The following is a 24,956-nucleotide window of genomic DNA, read 5'->3' as shown; positions in this document are numbered from 1 at the left end:
TGCTCAGGGGCCCAACAGTAGTATTAGTAACATGTAGTAACGTGCCGATGGTGGGAATTGGCAACCTTCTGATTACTAGTAAAGTACATCAACCACTGTCCCATTGAACTTCTTGATGAGTGAACTGCTCAATGATAGGCCTACATGTTATCCTCTTTGTGCACATATATTAAAAGACAGTTCTTGAATCCTAACTGTGGAGGTGTGACGAGTGTGTAGGTTTCATATAACATCGTTGTTTCCCTGCTGTAACAGGCCCACTCACAACTAAATCCGTTAATAAACAAGAGTTGTCAGATTTCCTTAACAGATGCCTGTTATCATGACATGTAAACTACCATTGGCACTACCCTAATGTTGCACTTTCACAGCAAGTATGGCTTTTTTTAACTGGAGGTTTGTGTGCATTGTGTGTGATTCCTGTTAAATGTTCAGTTATCCGACGTGATATAAAACAGTCAGATAGCGATTATCTTAATCTAACATGAGAAATCTATTTCCTTCATTTTTTTCAACCTTGGACAGGTGCACTCTTAGATATCCATGTCCGTTCTCTCTTTTATAGCAACACAATCTGGTGAACCGCGAAAACGTAAAGCATGAGAGTGATGTTTAAATTAGCCAATGAAAGTCTCTCACTGCCAGCGTCATCGGTACGTTCCGGATTTGAACCAATCCCGTATACGATGACGTCACTGAGCGCACGTAGTAAATAAACTGAGCGGGTGGCTTAGCTAAAATGACTGGTATAGCTAGCTAGCCAGCTAGCCAGCCAACCAAACACTTGGCACATTTGTTTTGGACAAAAAAACTGCCTAAATCGTTTTCGCTTTTTATTTTTTTTTTAGATATGGGTAGGTTTAGCTAGTTTGCAAACCAAATGTTTTGCTATCGGCAAATCTATATTATTGGATTTATTTACACAAGGAGGAAACGATTAGCACGGCGGTTTTGTTTTGCACTACAGTGCTCAGTTTAGCTGACTCGTTCATTTAGCGTTAAGCTCGCTACCTGCGGATTGATGGATTAGTTCGGTTATCTTACACAAATAGCACTTCGCGAATCTACCTAGCGAAAATTCGTTAGCTGCGCTACAGTTTGACGCACTGTGAGCGCAAACACAGTTAACTAGCTAAGGCTGGCTAGCTGCGTTAGCCATTATTCATTTAGTTAGCGAAGGCTAGGCTAGCTAGCAGCATCGGACTGTGCGTACAAGCGGCGTTATACAGCAGTAACCGTGTACCCAGCTAACGCTGGCTAACCAGCTAGTCTTCTAGCTTGCATAGCTTAGCTGGCTGTGCGACAAACTGAAACAGACCTACGAGCACTTATTGTCAGTAATCAGGCTCAGCGTAACAGCCGCCTGGCTAAGTGAGATTTCGGTGGCCGATGTCACCAGAGTGGCGGATCTGAAAGCCGCTGCCTGTTTAGCTTAACGTGCGGACTGCATTGCATGTCGTAGCTGCGGTCGGTGGCTAGCTAACTAGCTCACGGAACGAGTTTGCTTGTATGTATGCGCGGATCGAAATTGTGCAAGAAGAAAACCAAGGGAAACTGAAATGTCGGACTTGAACAGAGACGTTGTGGATCTAGTATGGGGGAAACAGTCGACCGGCGTGTCGGCATCTCTCTTCCGCAGGTGGACCCAAGGTAAACGCACCCCCAAGCTCCGGGCTAATCGACGCTGTGGTTGTCAGCAGTGACCCATAAACTTGACACTTTCTCAGCAACCAGACGTGAAACAGTCTCTTAAGATGTTTCGGATTGGTGGGACCGCACTTCACTAACTACGCAAGGTGTTCGGGGTAAACACTGCAGCGTTATCTCTAGCGCGGAGGTTAGCTGGGCGAGAGTGTGTGTGCTTAGTGATGGACCTCGCTAGAACTGCAGCGTCAGTAGCTCACCAGCGAGGGGATTGACCTAGAAGCGAACTGTGACAATGTGAACCGATTAGTAACCGTTTTTGGTTTTTGTGTGTGTCTGTGTGTTTCCTTTTTGCAGGCTTTGTTTTCAGTGAGACGGAACGCAGTGCACTGGAACAGTTTGAAGGGGGACCATGTGCTGTCATCGCACCTGTGCAGGTACTTTTTATGCTTGTCAGCTTACCGTTAAATCATATGCCGTTTTTACTGGAATATAGCAAATGCCTTTTAATTTAACGTGTCTGTCTCTTGCTTGGAGTATGTACTGTAAGGAACCATCATTATTCAATTTTAATCATATTTAGCTAATGGGATAAGGGATTGTCTACAGAAGACAATTTCACCATACTATATATATATATATATATATATATATATATATATATATATATATATATATATATATATAAATAAAATATCTAGCTCGTCATAGTCCCCTCCAGGTGGATTATGGGTCTTCAACAAAAATCACTTCAAATGTAGCAGAGTAGTGATCCAATAATGGTATTAATCACTTCAATATTTTTAGATTATTTTCATGGTTTACTATTGCTAAAGTTGTTAATGTTAAAGTTTTGTAATAAATGATGATAGCAGCCAAACATTGTGACTTTATACACATTATTTAACACTCATTTGCCTCAATAGGAAATGTGGGGATAGGATGTCATACGATGATGGTTACAGTGTGAATTGTGGTTTCATATTGGCACTCCTTCTCCAAAACCGTTTTTCCTCCTCAGGCATTCCTGCTCAAAAACATCTTGTTCAACAGAGAGAGCTCAAACTGGAGAGATGTCTCAGGTATGTACTTCTGCACATCACTCCAGGTGTGACTATAATGGAAGGCGGGGCTCTATTCAGACCAGCGACATGCGATGCAGTGTTGAGAATGGGAAGAGTGTAAATGCATATATATAAAGAACAAGAATATATAGGGTGTTTGCTACAGCACTGTTCACATATCTACAAAACACAACACCTTACAGAAGAGTTTAGTGGTTCTTTTTCTCTCACCTCTCCAATGGATGGATGTATCTAACCCACTCAGTGGTTAAGGTATTCAACTTGTAATTAGAAGATTTGCCACTTCAGGCCCACCACTGTCAAGTGGCCAGTGTTGGTCTACTGAGCAAGACCCTTAAACCTCATTTGCTCAAGTTGTATTCAGTCATTATTCTAAGTCACTCTGGATAAAAGCAGCAGCTAAATGCCATAAATATGGATGGACAGATGGAAGGAACTTTATCATTGCTCTCTACACTGTGCTGGTAGAGAGCAATGACATGCAGTTTGACAGTAAATGCAAGGGAGCATTTACCAGTAAATGCAAAGGAGCAGTGCCATCACAACTCAAGGTATGTGGCTAATACTGGAATAGAATGTTGCCCTGTGCGAACCTCTTACAAAGACTAACAGCACGACATTCAGCTGCCTAGCTTTCTAGCAGTGGTGGGGTGCACGCGATGATGTGCACTCTTCTGTCTGTCTGCTCAGAGGAGGAGCAGCGCACAGCCCTCTGCTCCACTCTCGCCGAGATCCTGGAGTCGGCGTGCGGAGGCCGGGGCGCCAGCTTCTGCCTGGCCACGTGGGCTCGCGGCAAGGGGTCGTCGGACGTCACAGACATCCCGGACAGCCCCCCGGAGCCGGAATCCAGCCGGCCCGCCGACGCCCAGCAGCAGCTGCCTAGTGAGGGTCTGAGCTCCCAGCATGCCCTGCCTCCCAGCACCGTTCACAGTGTACCCACCCTAAGCACTACGGCGTGGTCCTCTGAAATACCAGCTTAGCGTCCAGACATGGGACTGGGTTATTTATGTATTATAAAAACCATCTAGGAAAAATCTCCTACATTTGGTAATGTTATTGCCTGTAAATACATAAGGCAGATTTTAAAAACCGTTGGTAATTGTGTAAAGTTCCAGTTGGTGTAATATTTCATAGTAAAGTGACGATTTAGCACCCCTCTTGAGAACATAACTCAAATGGTCTCTTTGTCTTAATGATCACTAGTAAGTGCATGTAAGTCTGCATGGCGTGGATTCTAAAGTGCTCAGCACAGTCTGTGTGCTGTCTAGAAACCCCACAGTGCAAGACCAGGCTTTCACAGAAGAACAGTCAGAAAATCAAAATCTTAATATACTGACTTTGTGTCATCTAATGGAATTCAGTGTAATGTGTGTGTGTGTGTGTGTGTGTGTGTGTGTGTGTGTGTGTGTGTGTGTGTGTGTGTGTGTGTGTGTGTGTGTGTGTGTGTGTGTGTGTGTGTGTGTGTGTGTGTAGCTGCTTTGGCTGCTGAGGAGCTTGGCTTTGAGAGATTTCACAGCATGGTACAGTAAGTGCTCACTATTAACTCTACCACGAATATACCGCACAAAGCTACACCCAGAGAATGACTGACTCCACAGGCTACAAACGGTGTTAACACGCTTTACCTCACGCTGACACGCCTCACACAGGCCGTTCTTTGAGCCGTCTTTTAGGAGGGAAACATTTGTCATCTTAAGGAATTATCTCTTGGGTACGAGCAGTATTTCCAAACCTTTATGCTGTGTGTCTCCTGTCTTTGTTCATATAATGCGTCTTTTAAGCGTTGAAGACCATACTGAGGATTTGAACTGTGGTTACATTGATGTGAAGGTCAAAAACGTAAAGTCCAAAACTCTGTATGTGCGTCGGTATGTTTGTGTCCAGTAAAAGGACGCTGAAGACTGTCGCCGAGCTAAAGGAATCCGTGCTCTCGCTGTACGACACCTGGAGGAATAAATTTGGCGTCCTGCTGTTCCTGTACTCTGTCATACTTACAAAGGTAAATGTACCCTCGACTTACAACTTTGACGTGTCCACCTAACTTGGGCGTGGCTCTTTTAAAAACCTGAATCATCTTTTAATAACACTGAAGCATCAGTCGAAAAAAAAAAAAAAAGTGGTGTCCCACAATCGCCTCCAAGAGGGAATCCCGAACAGGACACGCAACCCTCTACACTTTGACACCTTATTACTGACTCATGTTTTCACTTTCGCCAAAAGCAGAGCTGCTCTCTGGAAGCAACCCGCAGCGAGTTACGGTGGCTCTTATGGTGCTCTGACTGTCTGACACTCTTCTCAGGGTATCGAGAACATAAAGAACGAGATCGAGGACTCGACCGAGCCCCTCATCGACCCTGTGTACGGTCACGGCAGGTACGGCGCGCCCAGGCGCTGAGATTTCACGCTATATAAGACATCACGGCACACCAAAGCAATGCGAAAGAAAACTAGTTCTTTAAATCATGTCGCACGTCATACAACAAATGAAAAATTAAGACGTCTAATAGTTAGATAAGTAGATATGTTTAGAAATGGCCCTAGTGGGCTCGTCTGCATATTTTAATGCACACGTACAAACACGAGCGCATCCACTAGAGGTCAGCGTTAAGTGCGTTTGGCCCTCCGTAACCGAGCCGCGAGGGGTCCGCGTCTGCTGGCGTGCCTTGTATCCTCACACGACGAGTGCCGGTTCACAGTACTGTTTCCATCGTGCTCTTTCTCTCCCGTCCTGAAGTCAAAGCCTGATCAACCTGCTGGTGACGGGACATGCCGTGTCCAACGTCTGGGACGGGGACAGGGAATGCTCCGGAATGAGTAAGCGCGCGCTCCACCTTTTTTGCCTTCAGCAAGTGCGTGACCAAGCATGTCGCCTGGTGGAGCTTTGTCATTGCCTTCTGGATGTTTGTTTGTTTTTGTTTCCTCTTGCTGTTTTAGGTTTAACCGCTAGGGGGCTGTAATGTGATTATGTGCATGGCAAGCTCCAATGTCTGTCATTGCATATAATATACCTCCATTATTTAAGGTGTCTTAGTTGTTTGGGTTTGTGGTTGTGTTAAGGTGTCTTAATTGAACAGGTTTGCGTTGCAGTGTGTTAATTGTGCAGGTTTATGCTACAGATTGAAATGTCAAATGGTGGTTATTTGTATGTTGGTCTGTGATATCTTGTTGACTGAATGAACATGGATCAAGCATTTCATTACATCTGTAGATGGTGATCTCTGTCTGCTTCGCTCTCATTCCTCCCAGAGCTCCATGGGATCCATGAGCAGGCTTCTGTTGGCTTTCTGACACTAATGGAGTCGCTGCGGTACTGCACGGTACAGTACACACCAGCACACACTTCCATGCTGCATGCCTTTGTTGTGGTTGGGAGCTGCATTTGTGAGCACACACGAGGGAGAGGAAGAGAGGGAGAGAGGAAGAGGGGGAGAAATGATGCATTTATCTTCATGCACAAATACACCACTAGATGGTGATCAAATCGTGTTCTAATAATAAAAATAATGATGTTTATTTGCTTAACGATGATGATGGACTCTCTCGAATTATGTTCCGCTTAAACTGCTGTGGGTTTTACATAAAACTGCAGTCAGAACTGAACTGTATCCCCAGAAGCCCAGCGTGCCAGAGTCTGTGTTGGAGAACCGAAGCCCTCCAGTTAATTTGGTAACTCAAATTTTACAATATGAACTGCAAAATGAAATTACATTAAATTCCTCCACAGTAGTCCAACCACAAGAGCCAAAGTAATGGAAATACCAGATGAAAGGAGTCATTTTGAAGGAGCTGAATCTCAGTTAAAAATGAGTAATTTAATCACTCATGCCATCGCTCCTACTATAAAAGAACTTCTAAAACCGCCATCATTTCTGGGTTGTCTAAAGTGGCGTTTTAAAAAAAATAATATTAAATTAAAAAAATAAAAATAAAAAAAACTCTTGTGAATGAGGAAGACTGGGGCAGACCTAATCACATTTAGAGGGAAAAGATGCGTTCCCATGGCAACATAATATACTGAACACTGCCTGTAGTAGAAGTGACTTTTCCTCCTTAGCAGACACTGAGTAAAAACAGCATAATAAAAGTCCCCTCTTTCGTGTCATTAGCAGTGCTGACCAGGCTGCCAGTCAGACTAGCTTAGGCAGGCTTTCAGAGACAGTAGCTGAATTCATAATGCTACAAACTACTCATACACACTGTGGCCAAATTGGTATGTAGTGTACAGAAATGTGACCAAGACAAATTTTTCCAGTATACCAAAAACACCCCGATGGCGACAAAAACCCTGGCCAGAATTTCCAGTATCCATCTAGAGCCATCTTGGTGTATGGCATCCCCCAATGCAGTGTGGCCACTTCCAACGTTTCTTCCAACAACAAAAAAAGGCATATAGCTCGTGAGGTAGAATATGCATGTGCATTTCAAGTACTGCAAGGTTTAAAAAAAAAAGAAAAAAAAAAAGCTTTCGTGCTGAACTTTTATTGCTCAAAGTTTGAAGCAAAAGGTCCAGGGCTAGCCGACAAATGGGTAAACCAGGTACGTCGCTGCAGTGACTGTAGTACGCTACAGGTAATGTCCAGAGTGGAGTGTAGTATGTAGAATATAATGGTGTACAATGCCATGTCAATTACAGCCAGTGTTTGGTCTTGTAAGCGTAAACACTTGCTCCCAAGAGTACTTTTGGTTCATTTGGGTGGTGCGTGTTTTTGTTTTTTGTTTGTTTGGAGGATAGCCCAGAGATCGCTCCCACATCCCTAGTTCCAGTCTGTTCCGGAACGGTCCACTCGTAGTCGCCGATTTTCCCACCAGAAATGTGTCTATATAACTGCTGAAGCTGTCCTCTGCTCATTCAGTCGTTGTTGGTCTCGTTTTGGTGCTGTCCATATTCTGCCAGGAGATGGTTGGGGAGCCTGGGTCCAGGGGCCCACACGCAGGTTTTGCCTGCCCTCCCCTGAGCGTGTTGTCATAACCTGAGGACAGCGTTGGGAAGTTGAAAGCAGAGCGGTGTGTTTTGAGAGCTGCTTCTGTTTGGAGCGGCACCTCTTGCAGTGCAGTGGTGGGACACAAGCAGCCCCACTCCGTCCGGACCACCGGACCACTGGAATGTAGCGCCTCATGTTTAGCAGCATCCGAGCTTCCATCGGAATATCCGCCTCATGTTTAGCAGCATCCGAGCTTCCATCGGAATATCCGTGAAGTCTTTCACCCATCAACCACAGGGGTGGAATGGGGGCGGGTCAGATCCGGGGGAGGGTTGGGTGTGTATAAGGGGTTTAATGCCTAGCTGTCGAGTGATGAAGGTACTGGAGTGGTTGGATTCCAGCCTGCAGGAGCCTGGGCCCGGTTCAGAGAGATTGTCGTAAATGGAAGTATTCAGCAGAATGTGTCTCATATATCATCTCCCAAGCTGCTGAATCCTTGAAAACAAAATAAATAATAATTAAAAAAGCCACCCCTTGGAACGGGATTGTGATTTTGGAACCGGGAGCTGTTCTTGGATATGACGCCTGAGTGTGGTTCATGACCCTGGTCGAGGCGCATAGAAGTGTTAATACACACTTATACCTGGAGTGTTTGGAATCCGCTGGGATGCTGTGGATCGAGAGCTCCTCCTCTTTCTCCACATTAATCCTGTTCCCTCTGCGTCAGAAGTCGTCCCAGAACTCTGCAGGTTTTATATGGTCTGCTTTTTTTGCAAACAGGAGCCCGCCCTTTCCGTGCTTGTACGGTTCATATCTTGCGGTTTAAATGCGCAGAGGACACACTGAGATCTTCCTCCTCCTCCTCCTCTTCTTCACGCCTACATCCTGGGTATCGACCTTGAACGGTTCAGCAGTCTGGCATTCCATTCGCCTGGTGCCTCTTACTCCAGCTGGGCTGAAGCCCAACCACCCAGAAAAACTGCCCCCCTCCGTACAGAATACCGCCAGACTGGCCACAAATGGACATGGGGCCCATATAACACAGTACAAAATTAGCTTGGATTCCATATTCCAAACATTAACTCATGGACCAACATAATGCAGGTGTCTGTGTGTGTGCGCGCAACTGAACATTTGGCCGATACTAAGCTCACCAATCAAAGAAACAGTCGTGGCAGCTCTTGTTCCAGAGCACAGACGCCTCCGTGCTCATATCATCGCTATGGAGGTTGGGCCCCCCCCCCCCTTCTTCTCACTCTCCTTTCTCCCTCTCCTTTCGCAGGTTGGATCGTTACTCAAATCTCCAAAGTTCCCTATATGGATCCTCGGCAGCGAGACCCATCTCTCTGTGTTCTTCGGCAAGGTGAGGCCAGAAGGACCCGCGTGCGCATTCTCGCTCTCTCTCTCCTCTGCTTTATCGAACTACCCACAGAGGTCGGGGGGGGGATAGATGCCAGTCTGTTTTTCCCTTACATTCGCCTCCTCTCACATCCACAGCGCTTCATTTCATTCACAGCGTTCTCTCTCTCTCTCTCTCTCTCTCTCTCTCTCTCATTTCCTTACGTGATGGTCCTGAAGGCCACAGGAATGTGCTTGCTAATAGATGCAGCGTTCTCGTTGTTTTTGTAAGAGAAAGCGGAGGAGATGAGGGCAGACTGGGGGAGTTTTTGGACTTATAAGGCACGTTGTACTGTGGTCGTGCGGAATGGATGTGACGAGGCAGACGACAGCGTGTGCCTGACTTGGTTTGTGTGGTGGTAGCGGGGTCGGGTGCTGAGGGAGCGGCGAGCAGGTCCATGCGCACGTCTGTACCTCCTCCTTCACCCACCAGTCCTGCCCCTTCTCGCGGGTTGCTGGCAGCTAGCAGCTTGTTCATGGCAAGCCCACGCTTCTCCCCTGTGTGTGTGTGTGTGTGTGTGTGTGTGTGTGTGTGTGTTGCTCCTTGTTAAAGGGGGAAATGTTCTTGTCAAAGATTTCCACCTGGAGAAAAGAGATTGACGGCAAGCGTTAATTACTGTCTAGTGGGCCATTACTGTCTGTGCCTTATCTTCATCTGGTGTCTCGCTCGCTCGCTTCCTGTACCCTGAGGGTCATGCCCTGATGTTCAAGTAGTCAGACCTGACGCACACACCACACCCACTCGCAGCGGCTGGCGAGTGTAGGCTTGGCATTAGCCAAGCCGCTCTGGGACTGTGGCGTTAGAAAAGCTGATCAGGTTTCCTGGAGAGCTCCGAGACCCCCCCCCCCCCCCCCCCGGCCACCTGGCTCTCTCCACCCTCAGCCCCCGCAGGCGTGTCCCGGGGCCCCAGACAGGCCCTCGCAAGCGTTATCCCCCCCCCCCGGGATGCAGCCACTGAGCCCCCGCCCGCTGACCCCCTGACCTCCCTGGGACCCCACCACTGCCGTGTCGGGCCCCTCAAAGGCTGCCTGTGAATGCGTAAAAGATAAGAGCTTTTTTTTTTTTTTTTTCTTTCTTTAAGGGTTTTAGCCTGTTTATTTCAGAGTGGAAAAGGAGAAGGAGTTGGACGAGGGGCAAATTAAAACCAGGTGGCTTGACATCCGACCTCCCTTCGCCCAGCCCGTGAGGCCGTGCGGAGCCGCGGGTGGAGGAGCGGCTGAAACGTTCGCCTTGGGTTTTCACGACCGAACCCCGCGTCGCTTCTCGGGCGTCGGGTGCGGACGGGACCGGCCGGCTGGGCGCTCCAGGATGGGGGACAGGTTATGCCGGGGGAAGGGCCGTGTCCTGGCATGCCTCCACGGCAACGAGCACCGGGTGAGAGCATGTGGACGTGAGGGAGAGCGCGAGAGCCTCGTTAATGGCGGGGTTTAAGTCTCCTAGTGGACAGTCACTCCTGTGCCTCCTGCTTTTAGCCTGTAATGGGGCTTGTGTTCCACTCTTATCTGATTTACTCACACAAAGCACCTGACAATGCGCAAATGACCTCTCACACACGTCCCAAGAGAGAGAGACACACACACACACACACACACACACTCTGACATTAGACTCCAAAGGAATGATCTGGCTAGAAAAAAGATGGAGCAGGTCCAAAGGCTGAATGAAACACACACACACACACACACACACACACAAACCCTGAGGGCAGTGTGTAATGGAATAGGTCTTTTTAACGCAATGGCATTGTAAATATAGCCGTATAATGCAGGGTAATGTGATCTGTGTGTCCTGAGCCAGGGGCCTCCTGTTTATCAGCAGACTCCAGACCTGCATACATGCATGCACTCGCGTGCAAATGCAAATGCAGACTCATAGATGTGCACATACGCAGCCGCGCGTGCTTGCGGGCACACGCAGGCCTGTAGTCATGGTGCCGCTCTGAGTCCCCGCACCACTGTGTCCAGGTCTCCTCTCCCCACTGGGGGTTTATGCTATCTGCTCTTTTGAAGCTTGATGAGGTTCCCATCCCATCTCTCTCAGATGAGTTTACCATCTCTCCACTCATCTCTCTTGGTAGGTTTAGATCTATGCTGTTTCCTGCGATCACTTGTGTATATGCGCGCGCGCGCACACACAGACGGGGGAGAAAGACTGCACTGAGTGTAAGGGGAGCACTTTTTCCGCTGTATGGTCCCCTGCTCAAAGCTAAGGATGTTCAGAAGAAGGCCACACAATAAAATTGGCGGGCGGGCGGGTACACTGAGCACTATCTTGGCTATGATTTCTGTGGCTGAGACGCATCAGTCAACACCTGATTGGATGTGGGAGAGGAGAGTCCGAGAGCGCAGTCCCACACTCTCCACTGAAGAGCAGAGCAGGACATGGATGCAGAGTTCCCCTGTGTGTGTGTGTGTGTGTGTGTGTGTGTGTGTGTGTGTGTGTGTGTGTGTGTGTGTGTGTGTGTGTGTGTGTGTGTGTGTGTGTGTGTGTGTGTGTGTGTGTGTGTGTGTGTGTGTGTGTGTGTGTGTGTGTGTGTACGGGCGCACCTTGTCCTCACACGCACTGCAGGTCTCCAGGAGACAGTGTGCCCCCTGTCATATCATTAGTCGTTGCTTTGCTTGTATCTGATCTGTTAGTGTCGTATTATCCCTTTTTCCCAGCGTAACAGATTGATATTGATCCCTCTTTCTTTACTCCATTGTAATGCATTAGCATCTCTCTCACACACACACACACACACACCCCTACACCCAAGGGTCTTGTAACACCCAACATCCCCTCTTAAGGGCCAACAATAGTCTCTTCAGCCGCCTCTCTCAGCTCAGGTCTGCACTCTGGGAGAACAGGCAAACAAACCCAGCCGGAGTCCCTGCGGACCCGGAAAGTGACACAGGGGAGGGAGACAGTGTCTGGACAGGCGAGACAAAAGCGAGAAGGAGCAGAGCTTTCTCATGCTCAACCGCCCCGCCCGGCTCACCGACCGCGATGCCCCTTTTTGTCCCAGGTTCTAAAGCGAGCGCTCGATAATGGAGTTTGGCTTTCCCGTTAGCGGGCCAGGCGTCGGGTTACCGTGGCAGCGATCCCGCCGAGGCAGAGACCACGGGGCAGGCGTTGAGATCAAGCCTTACCGAGTCACACCATCTCAAAGGGTGGGGGACAGTTGTGTCCAACTGTCCCGGATCTGCAATATCAGGCTGTGTGTGTGTGTGTGTACGTGTACGTTTTCAGCTTAAGGCCCAGTTCAGCTCGTCCCTGTCGAGCGCATGCACAGAGCTGGCCGCCAGACCGCATTTAGGATTTCTGTTCCCGACACGGTAGAGTGGCGTGAGGGGGGAAAAAAAACCAAAGCGTGTCATGATGAGCGCTGGATCGTGTCAAAACGGTCCGGAGCTCGTGCGGATGACAGACCTGTCGAAAAGGCTAAATCCGTCGGGCGCACACGCCATATCTTGCATCAAGCGTTGTCATGCATACTGTTTTAACTAACCTTTTATGGCTAACTTGCACACGCCTGTGCACAAACATCACCAAAGAGCTTTGCTTTGAACGCTTGTATTAGGAAATATAAGCCAGTATTGGGTCTGCTTTGCATTGGCCTGTCTGAAGTCTGTTGAGATTTCCTGCCGAGGACAGCCTGAAGACAGCAGTAAAGGACGCCAGACCTGTCTGTGTCCGTCTGTGACCACTCTGATGGATGCCAGGCGTGTGTGTGTGTGTGTGTGTGTGTGTGTGTGTGTGTGACCACTTTGACCACCTTATTGACTTGCTCTTTACATTCCCTTTATTTTTTCAAGTCTCTGCACGTAGGTGCCCAATACAAGGTGATTAAAGGGTAGGGGTCTGTGTGTGTCTGTCTCCAGTCCTCCATTTTCTTGGTCCTCTGTCATGTTGTTGTTGTTGTTGTCTTGTAAAACCATGTGTACCCTTTGGGGGGGGGGGTGTTTCTGGGGCTCGGTCATCAGATTGTGTTGGCTGGGCTTTGGTTCCTACCTCTCTGATCTGCTTCTGTGGCCCCTCGGTTCCTATTGCCTGTGTGTGTGTGTGTGTGTGTGTGTGTGTGTGTGTGTGTGTGTGTGTGTGTGTGTGTGTGTGTGTGTGTGTGTGTGTGTGTAAAATAATGGACTCCAGACTCTTAGTTTGGAACATCAACCTCCCTTTCCGATAAGTGGTGAGACGTACAGTTCTCGGAGCACAGGCTACCCCGTGCCTTCTTAAACCTGCCCCACTAGGATGCCTCCCCCTGGTGACACCCCTAAGGCTCCGCCCCAGCACTGTTTATTTGTCTTCAGGCTGTTTATGATTTATGATCTTGGTCTGAACCTCCTCTTTTAGTGTTCTCAGACATACATCACCTTTCACAGTCAACTCAACTGTGTGCTCACTCAGTCTGTCTGTGTGTGTGTGTGTGTGTGTGTGTGTGTGTGTGTGTGTGAGAGAGAAATGGACTACACCAGGTTAATTACAGGCTTCAGAAAGCTTTTCTCTTTAACATGACAAGGTAACATGGCCTTTCTGTGTAAGACAGGGTGTGTGCGCATATGGTAAATTCTTCAGTGTAGTAGAGGATGGTGCGTTGACTGTCTAGGATGCCTGTGTTTCCCTATAGCACAGTCTGTCTGCAGGTCTGTCGCAGTCCAACCGCTCTGCAGGTCTGTCTCTGTCCACATCTGGCACTTTTCTGCTTGGCTGGCACCATCCTACCCTGAGGCCCTGGTTCAGCACTCTGTAATTCGTGTGTGTGTTAATGCTGACTCTGCAGGGTTGATTAAAGGTCTGGTTGTGGTGTTTTGGAGTGTTTGTGTAAACAGGAGTGGAAGAGAACTTTTTTTTTTTTTTTTTTTTGTGTGTGTGTGTGTGTGTGTCTTTTTTAACAGTACTTTTCGTTGGTCATTTTATGGTACATTGTAGGGGATTTGAAGAAAAAACTAATCTGGAATGGTAGAATTCAGTATCTCCACACTGCGTTTAATTCGTGGTTGAAATTGGCTGTTTTGAAGCCTTTTTTCCCAGGTTTGCCGGACACGATCCGACCACAGGCTGCTCAGTTGAGAGGGTTATGAAATGGGAAAGATAAACCGGAGTTTTCCCAACCGGTCCGTTCTGAATAAAGGCTTGCTTCTCGCGTTCAGACGAGGCAGCGCCAAGTGTGAAGGCGATCGCTTAGGAGGGAACGCAGAATTTACAACCCCGATCCCCGCCGCCGCTGCGACGGCGCATGGGAGGAAGCGCCCTAGCGCGGCCGCGTACGCGAACGTTAAATTACCGCACCGCTACAGCCAACGTGGAGCACTGCGGTACTACATCCTCACAAGACCTGGGAGAGCGCCACGGAATTTTGGGGTTGTTTTTTATGAAACATTCATAGCAGATTTGACTAAACTCCAAGTAAATGAATGCGTCCTGATTTAGTATCCCCCGTTTTTCACAGAAATCCAGAGGTAACCTAAACCATTTGCTCGGTCTGTCTGCGATGTTTCACAGGCTGAGTGTGAGCAAATGGAGTTCGGCTGGTGGAGCAGGCTTTCCCCGAAATGTCGAGAGAGACCGTCGGTCTGTCACACACTCATATACCCATAATGCATCCAAGTTGTTGGTTTTCTTGTCCTCTCTACTTCCCCCTTTTCTTGCATTCTTTCTCTCCGTCTTTATTCCACTTGGAATGTTCACCCACGAGCTGCGTGATTTTACGGACGTTTTAAAACTAACATATCTTTTCGGGAGAATGAGAGTTCACTTTCACAGCTGGCCTCAAACAAGACATTCATTTATTTCATTTTAAGTGCCCGCTGTTCTCCTGAGTATAGGGAGGTGTGTGCGCGCGCGCGCGCGCTTTTGGGGAACATCTTCCAGCTGGTCCGCAGTCTCCTCTTTTCGTCTCATTTATTTTCGTTACTTTGCAGTTCCTCCTCCTTTCTTCTCCCGAGTTTGTGTTGTATATTAGTATATTTTCTTTATGAAACATTAGCAGCTGTTTGTGAATGTCTCACTGAACCCATGCTGGGAGAGCACACACGCACCCTGTTTATTTTCGTTCTCGCGCGTGCGCGCGCTCGTGCGTCCGCCGTCTACCTTCACCCCGCGGGTCTCGCGTTCAGGACGTGACCGCGGGGATGGAAACGTGCCGTAATTAGACAAACTGCGGCTGGCCACTGGGAGAGTCGATCTCGCCGGGGAGGATTCAATCCTGATTGGTCAGTGATGGCGTGCGCGACGTAATATTCAGTAGTTGGAGTCGTCAGTGTTTTCCTTTGCCGCTGGCCTACGAGCAACCTCATGTACTGTCACCCTGGTGACCATGGGAATGCAGTAACCCTGTAATCTTCAGGCTCTCCCTCTAATAATTAATTTTGTCTCTGTGTGTGTGCGTGTGTGTGTGTTTTGGGGAGCGGGGAAGTGAGACTCGGGGTGGGTTGTTGTGAGGTCAGCATTGTTTCCTGCACTGAGATCACATTACACACAGCACCCAGAGAAATATATTGTAGACCAGCAGAGGGTTGCGCGGTGCAGCTCGGGGGGGCCAAAACTGAACCCAGGCCTGCGGAAGGCCTACCAGGCTCTCTCTCTCTATCTATCTATCTAAAAAAAATAAAATAAAAACACACACACACGGTTCAGGGCCAACCCCATTACACTCCACCCAGATCTCTACAGAATTACATCAGTCTCCCACCTGCAATAAACATGAACATGCAGCACACTGCTGTGGACGGAACAGTGATAGGACAGTGTAATTCTGAACATGCACACCGCACGAGTGGCTTGCATGCTAATAATCAGATTTCTTTTGGTGGGGGGGGGGGGTTGGTTTCGAGGAGTTGAGTGCTTTGAGTCTTGATTGCAGATGTGACAACAGTTTGGTCGAATTATCTTCAGTTTATCTTCGGCTAAGCTGCTGAAGACCGAAAAACAAACACGTACATGCACTGTGCCTGCATCAACTCCATATGTTCCTATTGTTGATTTCAAGCTCACACACAGTACTTAATTATTGCTCCCTGGCGCCACACACAGGCGCATGCGCACGGTGCGTTCTGTAAGTTTACTCTGTGTATTGCTACACGTCAACCTATGGTGACTTGTATCGGTTGGTTCATGTGGAAACTCTCTCAAAGCTTTGTTTCCTGTCACACGTCCCTGTGTGTCACACGGAGGCTAGGGCTCGCATGAACGAACGTGTGTGTCGGGCCGCGGAGGGCCACGGCAGTTTCCCGTTGCCTCCCAGAGCGGCTATGACCGCAAAACTCGGCCTCTTGTGTCTGTCGTGCGAGAGATGTTTCATGGGTCCTCTGACTACCATTCATAAGATGTTGTTATTTTTGTGCGTAAATGCATCGTAACTCACCAGATCTCTTTGGAGGGAAGCTTGGCTCGTGTCTCATGCAGATGACATTAATCAGAAAGATTAAACAGTGACAGAGCTGAGCAGTTCACTTACCAGCTGACAGTGGCCAGTGTTGAATTGTTGAGTTTTGCAGCTTAATGTGTGTCTCTCTGTCTGTCTGTGTGTGTAGGAGATGTCTCTGGTAGCCCCCGAATCGCCATCAGAACAGGCCAGGAGAGTGTTCCAGACCTTTGACCCGGAAGGTAATGCTATTGCAAAGGACATTTCCCCAAACCCCCCCCCACTGCACTGTTGGTTTGTGTTTTGGAGAGGAAGAACAATAGACAGTGAACCAAGATAGCCCAGGGGGGCAGGTCATACGGTTGGATGGGCGGAGGTTGGACGATACAGCCTGAGGGCAGCAGCACACAGGAAGGAGAATCTTATTGGTTTGCTTGCTCTGTGGTGTACTGAATAGAGAGAAGAGCCAGCACTGTGTGTGTTGCTACTACTCTCTCTCTCACACACACACACACACACACACACACACACACACACACACTTTCCCTAAACATAATTACATAGTGTTGCACATTCTTGCCACCCCAAACGTTACAGCTGGTCCATCCAGGTCCTTCATCATCTGTGTGTTCATCCAAAGTTTTCACACATTCCTTCCAGCCACCCCGATCCTCTTCTCCCGAGCGTGGCGCCTGTGTTCAGCGAGGTCCTGTACCTCAGCTTCACAGTACCATGCTTTTGGCGGTGGTGGGGGGGTCGTCCAGCGCCTCGTGTAGCTCACATGTCATGTAACTCCCAAGCCAAATGGAATGGCTTGTCCAGACAGACAGAGTACCAACAATGGCTGTGGGGTCTCCAGCGCTAAACCCCCACCCCCGATGGTTCACCACCCGTCCCTCGGAAAGCGCTCCGTCCGGTCCGATGATCGTCTTACCCCGCCTCCTGGGAAGGACAGGCCATGCCCTGTCGGTATCTGGTTTGGGGATCTTGGTGAGTGGAGGTCGCACGCTCTCTGGTAGTTCTGGTTATTTATGGCTGGCGGTAGTAAAGGCCTCGGTACAGGAGCTCCCTGTGGAGGGATGTGTGCACAGGCAGAAGTCGAACTGAATGATGGGGGTGGAAGAGACCTTTAACCTTCCTCCTAAAACCACTGCCCCTGCCTACTTACACACACTCTTAAACCACGGTGGGCCTTTGGCTCGTTCTGATCACGATAAGTGCATGCGTGCGTGCATGCACGTTTGCGAGTTAAACCCGGAACGATTTCGGTCTCAACGGCTTGTCAAAGACGGAATGTCTCAAATGGTAAACAACATTCTTGCATCCCTCTTGTGCGCATGCACACACTTAACACGCTCCTACCCGGAAACGTTAAGTAAAAGAGGATTTATTTAGCCGGACTGCACAGACGCACACCCAGCAGAGGACGCCTCCAGCAGGAATTAAATGTTCACGCATACGTCTGTGCGGACCACCGCCAACTCCACAAATTTACTACAGTAATAACTAGAGGTCAAGTAGTCAAGTGATGCCTGTAAGGCAGGGCAGGCTGCCAGGCAGGGCCGCAGATCCAGTGTGACTGAGAGGCTGTTGGAAACGCGTTAGGGCGCCGTGCTTATCTGCTGGAGTGGGCTACGTGCGCACGCAGACCTCGACGACATGCCGCCCATAGTTTGGGGGGGGGGGGGATGTTTTGCCCACATATTGCAGGCAGACGAAAATAATTTCGGAAGCCAAATATGTAAAGCTTGCCTACGTTATATTGTTACACACACTCACAGCTGAAAACATGGATGACCACGTGCCTGTTCTCCTCTCTCTCTCTCTCTCTCTCTCTCTCCCTCTCCATCAGCCTCTCAATCTGGACAACACGGTGCTCTGTACACTGAAGGCAGGTGGTGTAGGGGTTATGTTTTGAGGCAGGAGGCTATGAAACATGCATTGTGTGCTTGAGTTCACTTGGTTTGCTCTTCGTGTGCGTGTGGTCTCCGGCTGCATGGCTTAGGAGTGACCGTGGGTTGTTACCTTACAGGTCTGTCTCCATGCTACCCCAGCAGTGGGACTAATATCTACCCCCCTTCCCCAGATAACGGCTTCATTCCAGACACGCTGCTAGAGGACGTGATGAAGGCTTTAGATCTCGTCTCCGAGCCCGAGTAGTAAGTGTGTGTGTGTGTGTGTGTGTGTGTGTGTGTGTGTGTGTGTGCACAAGTCCACCCCTCTACCAGGAACCAAGCAAGGGAGTGTTTTGAGTCAAGAATCAGTCCTCACAAGGGATATAATTTTAGAAAATGATGATTTAGTGAAGTCAGACTGCACAAACAATGCACAGCATCATAAAAATCATCCGACCCCTGGGCTTTACCAAAACATGGTCTGTCCGGACCCTGACACGCACTACTGTTAGGAACATGAAAATGAGAGTGATCACCATAGACCATGAGAATGTGACACCGGTTACTGAGGTTATTGTTTCTAGAACCATACATGCCTGAATAACAAGCTTGGCCTTTATCAGTATGATATTTTATTCATGGTGTGTGTGTGTGTGTGTGTGTGTGTGTGTGTGTGTGTGTGTGTGTGTGTGTGTGTGTGTGTGTGTGTGTGTGTGTGTGTGTGTGTGTGGTAGAATTGCACTCCTTATTCCCTTAAAAAGGAAATCTCCTTTTCTGTTCCTCACACAGCAGGCTTATTTTTGCCATAATAATAGTGAGATTCCAGGCATTACTCATGGTTAAATTTAGGCTTTGGCACACAATTCCTGAACATCGTTCACTACATCATGTCTCTGTGCGCGTGCATGCAGGCGCACACACCTCCGTGCCTAAAGAGAGCACTTAAGAATAAACACTGACATTACACAGCCTAGACATTGCACACGCCAGACATACGGGTCTGTTGTTTGACGAGTTGAAAGGTGTGCATGCAATGGTCTTTGTTTCTCACGTGCGCGCACATAGGCTCTCGGTCCTGTTTCTGTCTAAACAGCGTGAATCTGATGAAGAGTAAACTGGATCCTGAGGGTCTGGGAATAGTTCTGCTGGGACCATTCCTGCTCGAGTTCTTCCCTGATCAGGTACCCCAGACCCAGAGAGAGACTCACTGTCACTCATCACCCCCCCCCCCCCCCCCCCCCCACACACACACACACACACACACACACACACACACACACACACACAGACACATCACCAAGCTGCTGAAAGTGATTAAGGCTGTAACTGTAACAGCTGCGCAATACTGACTAAACAGGAGGATTCTGTCACTGTTCCCTTGGCCCTGCGTGTCCTCATGTCTTTAATGGGTGGGAATAGGATAGGAAGGTGTGTGGTTTTTTTTGTTTTTTTTTAATAAGGGCTTTAGGGGATTACATTGGAAACCTCCATCTAGCATCAGATCAATCCTTCTAACTGTTTTTCAGGCATACACACCCAAGCAGACGGTGTAGGGGACTAGACAGAGGAGTGTGTTCATGGCAGGGAGTATCAGACGCCTCTTGTAGCGGCCACGCGTGGAACCCCGTGGTCATCCACCCCTCCGACCGCATGCTGGTTTGGAGCTCCCCGTTACAGCCGCGCCGTTTCCACCGCAATAGCTTTGAGCCATCGCTCGGGCAACAGAGGCGCTCCAGCCGTGTTTTGGAGCAGAGAAGCAGATGTGGGCATTCTGGATGTGTAGTGGAGCTTCAGTCTCCACCCAGAACAAGAGGGGAAACGGTTTCCTTTATGAGAGCACAGTAATCAGCATCTTAAATAATCATTAAATGCAAGATTATAGACGCGTAACAGATGTTAAACGGTACAACATTGTAGATCACGGTACAAGTAGTGAGAGAACTGGAATGAGAGAATCTTACACTTTCCATTTTTGTTTCTCGTTTGGTGGTTACCGAAAGACACAAATGATTTCCCCTGCCAATGTTTTCTCATCTCTGAAACAACACATTTGCAAACTGTGTCCTTTTTAAATTGCAAATTTAGTATGAAATCAGATCATCCTTCAGTCCTAACAAAAAAGTGCACCACACACACACACACACACACACACACACACACACACACACACACACTCTCACGTGCCTTCTTACCATTGCAGGACACGGGGATTCCAGACTCATTTCCTGTGTATCATTATAACGGCCTGAAGCAGTCCAACCACGACGAGAAGGTAACATGCCATGGACATATACACCCACCCACACACATTATTCTCCAATGCCTACACACCAGTGCTTTCTACCAGCCGCGTAACCCTGCAGGTTGGTACCAGACGCCGTTATCCCGTCTCATCCACGACACGCCGACTGCGGTTATGGCACTGACTTGCCTCTGCCTGCCTCGGACGCCACCATCCGATCCCTTCGCTACGCCGCTGACCTCCGCGGGCCCTAATCATTAAACTGTAATCAAAGGCCTTCCCAGCAGACCACTGGCTTGAATGCAAGATAAAAGCTATTAAAACTGCCATCTCAAATTTGAACCAAACTTGACCAGCTTCAAGAAGGAGAGAAAGAAAACAATTTTGATCAAATTACATCCGCAGTGTGCGAAGTAATTTAATTCCTTAATTTCCGAGATTTACGTAGAATCGGTTGCACTGTATCATAAGCCATTGAGTAGAAATGTGGATAGATCAGTAGTTCAGTAATTAATAACTCAGCTACTCCTCCGCACTGGTGGTCCAGAATGGTGTGTTTATTTCAGCCTTTAATTAAGGTTGGCTGTCCTTAAAAGATCTGGAACTCAGTCACAAAGCCCCTAATCCCTACTCTACAATGACGCAAGCATGTTCTACATATTGCTAATTTATGTCCCAAAAGTGGGAGTGTGGGTGTCGTGCAGGCTGGGATCCTCATCTGGCCTGGGTTTTACTGTCACCGGTAGCTAAGTGGTTCCCCTCCCCTGCCTGGTGCAGTGAGCCATTTCCCGTTTTCCATACACGTCCCTCTAAAGACGCAAATAGCATTAACACATGGCAACCTGAGAGTAGGAGAAACGCACACGCAAATGCACATTGCCTGGCGTGTCCGTGTGTGTGTCCATCAAGTAACCTTTGTCTCCAACAGTCACCTTTGACTTCCAGAGGAAGTGCGAGAGATTGACCGTCCTAGATTCCTAATGTGGCAGCGTTCAGTCTGAGACGTGCGCGCGCACTCGGGGTCCTTGGTTCTCTGGTGAGCGAGTGAAGCAGACAGTCTCTGTTGTGGAGCTTTCCGCACTGCTAGCCTTTAACCGTGTCCAGATCCTCTGAATGGCCGGAGCAGTGTTGCTGCTTTTCAGGAGCGCCAAACACGGGGGCCCTGCTTCACGTTCAGACCCTGGCCGTGTCCCCCCCCCCCCCCCCCCCCCAAAGAAACTCGAAAGGTGCACGTTCCAGACGCATCTGTCACGAGCTCCGGCCCACGTTATTTCAGCTCAACCGAAATGAAGACCGCAGGAGAAAAATCGGTCAAAGTCCGAGACAGCTGTGTTTCCTCTAGCAAATGAAAGCGCCCAGCTGCCGTAACAAGGGTCTCCGTGGCCATGGCCGCCGTTCCGTTTGGTTCCGCGGTGGGAAGTCGCACTTCTCAGAACTCACGCTGCAATATCTCAGGTGCCCAGGAGTCGGGCGCATGCCAAGGATAACGTTCCCTCGCTTGGTGGGGGATTCGTGGACGCTCGGTCACGATGGACCGTGGCAGTGGATGTTGGAGGCTCCTGGTGTGGGGGGGTCGGGGTCGGGGGTCACAAACTTTTTCAGCACCTGCCAACCCCAATAGGCTGACTGGCCGGTGTGTCTTGAACTGACTCTTGTTAACACACGGCCGCCCAGCACACGTCTCTGTTTGCCTCCAGACCAAACGGCATGCCTTACTTGTAGAAGGGACCCGTAGCCAAACACACAGCTGGGCCAATTATGACTCCGGCTAACAGCTGTCTACACACCACACTAAAGCTCCCGCAACGCGTGAAATCTGCGCAGCTCTCTGAGACGCTTCATTCGCTCTCGGTGAGAGTAAACGCTGCCTCAGTTCGTTTTAACTAAATCCAGCACTGACCAGATGGAGATCCGCACACACAACCAGGACAAGCATGTTCATGCAGGAAGCGGAAGACTCGGTGCTTCAGAGCAGAGAACTCCTGACAGTTCCCAGCCATAGATTTGACCCTTGACCTGCAGTCTCCGCCTCCTAAAGAGATGGCAACGGCGATGCCCATGTCCGCGATCAGCCCTTCCTCCATCATGTCAAGCCCATTTTGGCAGGGGGGCAGTATTCTAACCTTCCTTTTAACACGGCGTGTAAAAAGCGAACGAAGGGGGAGGTGTCCGCCGCCCACCCCCCGCCCCCCGCACGGTTTCCCCCTCGGCTGCTGACAGACTCCCGCCTCGCCGAATCCCTTCGGCAGGCCCGGGCTGCCTCGGACCCGGGAGGCACCGTCGCCTTTATTTATTTGTTTGTTTGTTTGTTTATGTTTATTTGTTTTAATGGGCAGTTAACCGGAAGCCAGAGAGCGGACGAAGACGCACAAGCAGGGAGACCCGCGAAGGGTCAGGGAGAGGGCAGCCAGGAACCCACAGGAGTCCCCCATGATCGGCCAAGTGGCATCGCAAAGCAAGCCACGGGCTCGCATCCACCACTAGGGGAAGTCCTGTGGCCCTACAGGCAGACTTGGGCCGGGAGTGTCAGCTAGTTTTACCAGCTTTGGTTATACACGAAGGGTCCATTTTCCCCACCTAAGTATGTTAGTAATTACACTCTTAGTAAAATGTGTTCGCTGTCTGTTTGGTGAAGTTAAATCGGTCAGAATGATTTAGATTGTTCCCAGTTGAACAGGATCTGAGTCCTTGAGTCTGGGGCGGGGGGGTGGGGGGTGGATTCCGTGCATGTCCTTGCCCCGGACTTCACAGTGGACCATGGAGACCCCCCTCCCCCCGGTCAGTCGTCACCATGAAATTCGGAGGTGACACGCAGACACGCCATGACACAATGTACAGGACAGGTTACATATACATATGGTCTTTTGTGATGTTGCATGTAAGGCATTCCACGTATGCATGTGAACTCAAATGTACTCATATGTTTTTAATGTAGTCAGTGTAAATGTAAACACATGCAAACACTCATGATGCTTTTCAGCTATGAAGCACCGGTTAATCTCACACACACACACACACACACACACACACACACACACACACACCGGTAGTACTCCTGGTCACCGTGATACAGTAGACAGGGCAGATTCCACTCTGGCTCTAAGGGCCCCCATATGGAAGCCATCGAGAGCCTCGGGTCTTATGATGTCATCACCGGAGGCCAAGTCCTCTAATGAGACACCGTTCTTCAACAGTGCCCCTTGCTCCACACTTACAATTACAGCACATCAGTAACCACAGGCTGTGTTCACCCAATCCTGACTGTACTGATCTCTCTCTCTCTCTCTCTCTCTCTCTCGTAGGTGAGTTACGTTGAGGGCACCGCCCTCGTTCTCGGCTTCGAAGACCCCATGGTGCGCACGGACGACACCCCCATCAAACGCTGCCTCCAGACCAAGTGGCCCTACGTAGAGCTGCTGTGGACCACCGAGAGATCCCCCTCCCTCAACTAGGCACTCACACCTCAGCCCCACCCCCTGACGCACTGCCCCGCCTGCTGCCCCGCCCCACACCTGGCTGCATGGCTCTGCTTGTTTCAGGAACACCATGCCCTCCTGGGCCCCACACACTCTCCTCACTACTGGTTTAGTAGGCCTGCTCAGTGCTTGTACTAATTTAAAGACCCGACAGGGACCATACAACTGGACTCGCACTGGCTTACGTGTTCTTAATTTTATTCTTTTTTAAATACTTTATTTGGCCTGTACATTAAAAAAAAAAAAGGGGGGGGGGTTAATTTTTTGTTTAATGCTAAAAGCCCTGATGTTGAACAAAAGAGTTATTTGGGGAGGGGTTGTGTCGCTTCAGTTTTTCACAGCAACACCAAACTTTTGCTCCTTTTGCAGGTATTAATGTTTTTCTACCTTTTTTGTTTTGTTTACTACATTATTTTTAAAAAAAAAAAAAAAAAAAAAGAAAAGAAAAAAAAAGCTAACCAAGGATACTGAGCTGACTCCCTGGCACTGTGGTTGGGGTGGGGTGGGGGGGTTCTCTAGAGACTGTGAAGGCCACACTGTGCCCAGTCTGGTGCTACGGCTCCCGGGGGGTTAACGTTCCACAGCACTTACCTAACCAGGCGAGCAGTCCGGTTCATCTCAGACAGGCTTACAAAGGAATGCACTACAAATCCAATACTGTGCACAGGAGATGGAAAGAGTGGGATAGATAGAGAGAGAGACAGACAGACCCAAAGGGGAGGGCATGACACTGGTGGAAATTCAACTTGGATGGGACCAAATTCCCCCTACCAGTTGTTTTTGTTTTGGGTTTTTTGTTTGTTTCTTTTTTTTTATTTTTTGTGACGGTAGTAACCTGTTGCCTCCTATTTATTTATTTGATCTGCCTGAGGCAAAGGGAAGAATAAACACTTGCACACATTATTTATTCCAACCTTAATGGCTCACCAAAATAAACACTTTTGTCTTCAA

The 24,956-nt window shown here is 49.0% G+C and overlaps 1 protein-coding gene across 6 annotated transcripts; it reads left to right on the top strand.

The window, feature by feature from the left end:
• Positions 1 to 714: 714 nt before the first annotated feature.
• mindy3 (MINDY lysine 48 deubiquitinase 3) lies at positions 715 to 24,956 on the top strand. 6 transcript variants are annotated; one of them, XR_014123997.1, is made up of 16 exons: positions 715 to 1,650; positions 2,002 to 2,081; positions 2,666 to 2,726; positions 3,420 to 3,617; positions 4,203 to 4,254; positions 4,614 to 4,728; positions 5,029 to 5,102; positions 5,464 to 5,543; positions 5,976 to 6,046; positions 8,934 to 9,014; positions 16,562 to 16,634; positions 18,479 to 18,551; positions 19,381 to 19,468; positions 19,814 to 20,128; positions 20,488 to 20,559; positions 23,832 to 23,956. XR_014123997.1 is itself a non-coding variant. In XM_027010800.3 (15 exons), exons 1-15 carry the CDS (start codon positions 1,560 to 1,562, stop codon positions 23,979 to 23,981), a joined length of 1,353 nt encoding a protein of 450 aa, XP_026866601.2. In that variant the 5' UTR covers positions 716 to 1,559; the 3' UTR covers positions 23,982 to 24,956. The 6 variants fall into 6 exon arrangements, 5 of the variants coding, with proteins under 5 accessions (XP_026866601.2, XP_081571322.1, XP_026866602.2 ...); XM_027010800.3 differs by lacking the exon at positions 19,814 to 20,128 and having other exon boundaries at positions 716 to 1,650; positions 3,420 to 3,611; positions 23,832 to 24,956; XM_027010801.3 differs by lacking the exon at positions 19,814 to 20,128 and having other exon boundaries at positions 717 to 1,650; positions 23,832 to 24,956.

The sequence above is a fragment of the Electrophorus electricus genome, chromosome 1 (genome assembly GCF_041902795.1).
Source record: "Electrophorus electricus isolate QZ-2024a chromosome 1, ASM4190279v1, whole genome shotgun sequence".
Lineage (NCBI taxonomy): Eukaryota > Metazoa > Chordata > Actinopteri > Gymnotiformes > Gymnotidae > Electrophorus > Electrophorus electricus.
Note: the sequence above shows the minus strand (reverse complement) of the source record. Positions and strands in the feature narration are given on the sequence as shown.